General features: G+C 33.8%; 1 protein-coding gene across 2 annotated transcripts; it reads right to left on the bottom strand.

Moving 5' to 3' along the window:
* Nucleotides 1-240: 240 nt before the first annotated feature.
* Nucleotides 241-6666, bottom strand: LOC124298706 (ubiquitin carboxyl-terminal hydrolase 1). 2 transcript variants are annotated; one of them, XM_046751081.1, is made up of 7 exons: nucleotides 6504-6666; nucleotides 5633-5815; nucleotides 5291-5535; nucleotides 3846-4075; nucleotides 3223-3728; nucleotides 2919-3111; nucleotides 241-2622 (listed from the first exon to the last, which is right to left on the bottom strand). In XM_046751081.1, the coding sequence occupies exons 2-7, from the start codon at nucleotides 5802-5804 to the stop codon at nucleotides 2079-2081; spliced, it is 1890 nt and encodes a 629-aa protein (XP_046607037.1). In that variant the 5' UTR covers nucleotides 5805-5815; nucleotides 6504-6666; the 3' UTR covers nucleotides 241-2078. The 2 variants fall into 2 exon arrangements, with proteins under 2 accessions (XP_046607037.1, XP_046607045.1); XM_046751089.1 differs by having other exon boundaries at nucleotides 5291-5529.
* Between the last annotated feature and the right edge of the window lie 47 nt (nucleotides 6667-6713).

Here is a 6713-nt window from a genome sequence, read left to right as displayed (position 1 = left end):
ATGGCTGACAAATAATGAATGATGACAACATGGGGCAGCTGACCCTGGAACCACCTGGAACTAGGTAGCTAATTTACAATTTTATACACGAGAAATGTGGACCTATCTGTTGTTAAAAAAAATTAACAATACGGTAATAAGATTTGAACACACTGCAAAATAGGTTTTTCAATTGAATATTTTCAAGAGTCACCGATTATAGAATGGGTACTTAAATTTGATAAATATGTTAGTGATTCATTAGTTATTAATGATGATCTTTATTGTTCGATAACAATATACGTTTTACAAAAAATTAAACAATTTGCAAATATTATTAGATACAAATTTATATGAACTTACGAAGATGTAGCAATGCTATTTTATATCTTCCTATACAAATTCACTTCGACTATATAGTTTTTAATTCATTAAAGAACATAAATAACTAATAACAAGTTATGGAAAGCTGTAAAATTTCTTGTCACTTTACCGCATCGCTTGTGCTTAATGAGTACATTATATTGAATCATCATGTTTGAACATATTTAAAATAAAATTTTTAAAATAATGTTATTCACAACCAGTTGGGTGTGCTGGCTACAATTTAACAACAGATTCGGATTCATCAAACCAAACCAATGGTAGCGCACTATCAACTCTTATTCTTAATACAACGATATTTGTAACGTCAAATATAAACTTCCACGTGTTCAACAAAAATATATACGCCAGAAACGTTTGGAAGTCGAAAACCATTACATTGCTCTGAGCACGAAAATAAATACGGTGCAATCACAAAATTGATTCATTCATTTTTGAAAATATATTTCAAAAGTTATAAGTAAAAAAAAAAAGTGTATATGCCTTATATTACATCATAGCAGTCAGAGTACTATTTAAAAACAGTTCAATGATTAAAATCATTGGTGAACTTCAGCAGCATTTTGTACTGGGCAGAGTAAAGGTAACTAAATTATATTTAATGCCTAAAGAGATGTTACTGTTGGGTATTTCGAATTCATGATGGGATTTGTCAGGTATTTAATTTCTTTCGCGAACTTAAACTATTCACTGGTTTAAACGCAAGTACTAAATATTGAGTCATATTACTTGCAAAACGACAATTTTTTTGTATATCATTTAAACTTTGTATACTTATATTATTTTGAATTGAAATAACGAGAGTACCCCGCGAACGCAGTTATCCATCTATAAACTTAAGAGGTCAGTAACAAATTTGTCAGCATACCTAACAGAGTATTGGAAGAACGTGTGACGAACTTATAAAAATATCTAAGATGAAATTGAACCGTTAAAATGGAGTGTAACAGGTTATTTTGAGGTAGTGAATGCTACATTCTATTACCTGCATCGTATGGATCTGTGTTGGGAGGTATAAATTTGTATATTCATTTCTGCAACAAGGTTTCAAGTTCTACATAATACGGATGTATACAATACATACCTGCACCAAATACTAAAAACGTCGATGTTTACACGACGAAATACATGTTTTCATTTATTCTACGGACAACTAGATATTTAACGAGATATTTGATGTCCATAATATCTTAGGAAATTTTAATATTCGACGTCTACATCCGCTATTCCCCTCATTTTCTTCTCGCGTTTAACTAGAAATATATTTATTTGTTCTTTTATAAATTCTTCTACTTACGATTTCCAAGTGTATAGGTATAAGCAAGTACGATTGTACAAATCAACAAATTTCCCTTTCATTAATATTTGGAAAACTAGGTCGCACATATAGTATAAAGCAATCGTTATACGTGCACTAAAAATGTATTTGCAGCCATACACTTAGCCCAGGTACTAAACCGTTTTAAAAAATAAAGTTATAAATACTTCGGGTTACAGCAGTAAATATGGTGATCATAGTGAAAGTAGTATCCCCTAATTTGGAAATTTCAACGTGATTCACACTTTTGTAAGATTTCCAATATTTATGCTTCAATTCTGCCGCATGTGATTCTTTTCTGTACATAAATGTTTCATCAAATGACAATTTGTCACGTCTAAATCTTAGATTTATTTAATTATAAACTATTAATTAGTCTAATTGCACAGAGGAATGCTTATGTCGTCGACCTGACGTAAAATAACAAGTAGGGCGTTGCGGAATTACGCGGATTTGGAGCCAATTTTTCTTCAAATTCGCGCAGTGGAATTATCCTAACTACTTCGTCGTCACACTCTAGCCATGACCCACCATGTTTACTTCTACGAATACCACAACACTCCATGCTGCGACAGCCAACTCTTATTACATTTAATTGTTCTTTGTTTTCACTGACATTTGATTTCGATCTAAAGAATTTCATTAAACCAGATGATTTGTCCGATGTTGTATTATTATTATTTTGTGTTGGAGTTTGCCGCTTATTATCACGTTCGCAATTAAAATATTCAGACGATGCAGATTCGTCCGGTAATCGAGTGTACGCCACATAATGACCTGCCGTCATTGTTGCTCCCTGGTGCATAATAACTGAATACAATTTGTAGACATGCCGAGTTTCTCTTCTACTACTTGTGCCCGGTATATCATTTATACAATCTTCGCAAAAACATTGCAACGTTAAGGGTGTTGGCATGTGATTGTTGATCTTCTCCATCGACCTGAAATTTATATTGTACACATTATAAATACGTGCTTGCGGGTATATCGGAACATACGCGACACACGTGCATTCGTATTGCATTTGAATCTGAGTTCCAACTTTAATAGTACTCGTCTTCTTATTGTTTCCTAGACGAAAGTTACCACTTTTACCTAAAATTTTAGTAATATCAGCAATAAGCTAAGGGAATTTTTTAATGTCGGATATTCTTAAAATTGTTGTTGTACACCAATTTTAAAAAATCATGGCCACCTGAAATTTTATCGTAAAATATTCCAGTTGAAAGTAACTAACCCTGCTGTGGTTGAGAATCTTTTCAATTGCAGTATGAGAAGCCTGGGTAAGGAAGGAAAACACACAGCACGCCGCGCTTCATTGTAACGTAAGCAACAAGCGCACCAGTATTTATCTCGGCCCCGTAAGAGTTCACTTGTTACTACGGCTCTCCTATACACTTCGCTACTGTCCATTAATCTTTTATCCTCTTCTAAATGTGGAGGAATTCATGCAAAAAAATGTAGGTATTACAAAACGAATATGCTAATTTCCAATCTTATAAACTAGGATCAATTCTGTGAATACGTATGAATTTCCTCACCTTTTTCATTGGATTGGTCAATATCTATTGGAACATATATATCGCAAAATGTTTCTTTTCTTTCAGTCACATGTTCACACTCTAAACACGTTGTGCGAAGAAGGCTAACCCCCTCAAAATCCTCTGAAATGAAGCACTTTTTGCTCTCTGGTTGAGGTGCCGCAAGTTCATTGTTACTTTCAACAACATCTAAGTGACCATTTTCTAATGGTTTCGAGGGTGGCGCTGTTCCATTCGAACTTGATTGGATAAAGTTGAGGCTCCCTTTAGAAGAGAACTTTTTCTTCTTCTTTGATTTGCGAAGGCCACGTTTACTCGAACTAGTTTCAGACTGTACATCATTTACCTGATCAATGTACAAATCTGATCCTCCGCCATTCTGCCCGAATTCACTCTCTCTGTGCCTCACAAGCAGTTGAAACGTTTCTCGTATGTTGTCCAGTAAACAAACCAACAACTCGTGTGCATCCTGTTGCTGATTGCCTTCAAATATAGGATTTACCTCCCTGAAATCATTGATTGAATCATCGTATATTATATCACTATTTAGATTTAACCATAGTTAAAGACGTACCTGAAGTAATATAGTTGGTTGAAAATCGAAAATTTAACAAAATCATTACCTCAATGCTTGCAGGAACGCATCTGGTTGATATGGTTCACCGTTATCTTTCATCTCCGAAATTTTCAACGCTGCAAATAACTCGTGTAACTTTTCCGTGGCCACTTGTATTCTAGGTTTATTAGAATCTCCCATTGGACCTGCTAATGCCAAAAGATCTTTGCTGCTCCAACTACGACTGCCACTTGCTGTTAGCGATACACCAGTTCTACCAAGTGACGATGATTTCATCTAACAAATTTTAACAAGCATATCAATAATTTTTGTAACCAATCCAATAGTGCAATTAAGTCAGTGTTGTTCATCTAGATAATAATCTGATTATAAGCCCCAGATAATCAACTGGATGCAAAATTCTAACCGAATACAGCAATCCTATTGGGTTTGGAATTTGGTCATCCTGTACACCAAAGCAGTTGTTAAATCGTAGTACCATAGAGAATTGTCACTACGTGAATCAAGAACAACCAATACAAATTAGAAAGCTAGATCAAATCGCTTAACTGAAGTATCAGTAGATTGGTAGCATTTTTAATATATTTTTATGAGGACTGAATATTTTAATCAAATTGGCAAATCGAAGAAATGTTGCCCTTGTGAATGTGAGTGGCATTCAAATTAATTTAACATCAATTTTGAATTTCAACATTCATGTATGGTTTGTTATGGTTAATTAATATATATTGCCTAATAAGACTTATACAGGGTGCGCAGTAACATCAGGCATAAAATTCCAGGACTTGTACAGGACCTTTCAAGGACTAGGAGCCCTACAGGATACATTATTTTAGTAGTTTTTTTCTTGAGAAACGAAGTCAACAACACTTTGCTCAGTTACAACAAAAGTTTTGTTAATAATAATAATAATAATCACGGAATAATAATCAATGAATATTAATCATATAATAATTAAAATTTTATATAATAATATAATTAACATTCAATCAAAAATGTTTGAATTAAATGCAGGTGCATCGATGTATACGTTATTGTTACTAACAGGGTTTGTTTCCTTAGTTTTGGGGTATTTTTAACAAAATGACAAAATTTTTTCACAGCCACATTGAGTTTCAAGAAGAAACAATTACATGGAAAAGCGGACAATTTTCATCATCGGCAACTCTAATCACTCGGAAACAAGCTTGTTGGAAAGTTGTTGCAAGAAATTGAGCATCCTCGAATCTTTGAAAATTAATGTAAAGTCAAAGATTGTATTTATCGAAATTCCAGGACACAGGTAGAATTCAAGGATATTTCCAGGACTCTCAGGATTTCTAGTACTGCTGGACACCAAGTTATAATTACAGTATCAGTGTAAGTACAAAAATAATTTATAATTCAAATGTATTGTCCCAAATACTTAATGGCGGTTTGAATTAACAGTAAAAATTGTAACTGGCCAAATTTACTAGGTGGAATAAATTATATCAAGTTTGCAGCTGATACCTTAGTTTGAAGTTGTTTCACAGTCAAATTGGACAAGTCGGTGGCCAGATGATGTAGATTGTGTAAAAAGGAGGGTGCAAATCTTAGGGTGTACAGTACACTGTTTAAAAAACATGTGTTGCCCAGATTGCATAGCGATGCTATCCGCAGTCCTTCTGTCCCGTTATTTACTGTGTTGCACATAGCCTCCTGGGAGTTTGGCAATTGACTCCGATATCCATTTAACATTCTGCTCTCACCTGTTTCTAAATTAATTCACTTCTTATCATAACTGATATCATAATTTGAACAGCGCTGTTCTACAAACGTAATTGTGGTATTAGTTTTTTCAATTTCATTTACCGTTGAGGAAAGGATATTTATTCAAAGTGCCCCCTCTGGTAGTTGTACGAGGGGGCTGACAAGTTGTTTTTGCAGTGAGTGATTTGCTGCGCCCTGAGAGCGACAGGCAAAACTTTTTCCTAGGAGGGACCAGCAGCTCATCCTCGTCTTCTTCTGCTTCTAATATTGTCATTTTCTGTCAACCTGAAACAACGGGGACTTATCGTGAACGAAAGAAGTAAGTCAACTTTGTTACATTTTAGATAGGTAGCACAAATTTCAAGTAATCTCGAACAATGCCAAACGAAAAATTGTATTTATATAACTCTCAACAATACTGCATCGATACGCTTTTTACATACTAATTTTACTGCATATACCACAACTATGTAATAAAATGAAGTTATTCAATGCGATACATGAAAAAAACGGAGTCCTATTTTATTTGAGAACGTATAGCTAATCAAATAAATTGATATCGTGTTATATTAAGTCAAATTAACCTCATCTTGAAACCTCAATCGCATATACGCAATAATTTTGAAATTTCACTTGATTAAACATTTTAAACTCATTGAATTTTAGTCATATTTTAATTGACGCATAAATCATGATTTCGATTTGTTATAATTTCTCGTCTATTAATCGGTGATTGTTAAGAAATTGATGCGTTACTGCTTGATGAACACGGAATGGTTATTGTACAATTAAAGTAAAATTAACTGTCACAATAAACAGGCAAGGAATAAGACATAGTACTTGTTCTACTGGTAAAATATAGATAGCAGTAGTTATAAAAGCAGATTAAATAATTCTTGCATTTCAACATTGTTCCGAATTACGAAAATCCTTTTACGCTTATCGTTATAATTCTCACAGTTTTTTTACTCACGTAATATTTATTAGAGGAGTCATGGAACAATGGTATCTCTCGAAAGTAATACGGTCAATAATATTTCATACGCTAACCACATCAATGATTTGAGTAGGCCCCATTTCGACAAAGTAATCTCAATTGCTCTTTATCAATTTTACTGCAGCCATTAGCCATTTCACTTAATATCCTGCGTTCACAAATTGTATGTTGAGAGAAAACTCTAGC

The sequence above is a fragment of the Neodiprion virginianus genome, chromosome 1, assembly GCF_021901495.1.
Source record: "Neodiprion virginianus isolate iyNeoVirg1 chromosome 1, iyNeoVirg1.1, whole genome shotgun sequence".
Classification (NCBI taxonomy): domain Eukaryota; kingdom Metazoa; phylum Arthropoda; class Insecta; order Hymenoptera; family Diprionidae; genus Neodiprion; species Neodiprion virginianus.
Note: the sequence above shows the minus strand (reverse complement) of the source record. Positions and strands in the feature narration are given on the sequence as shown.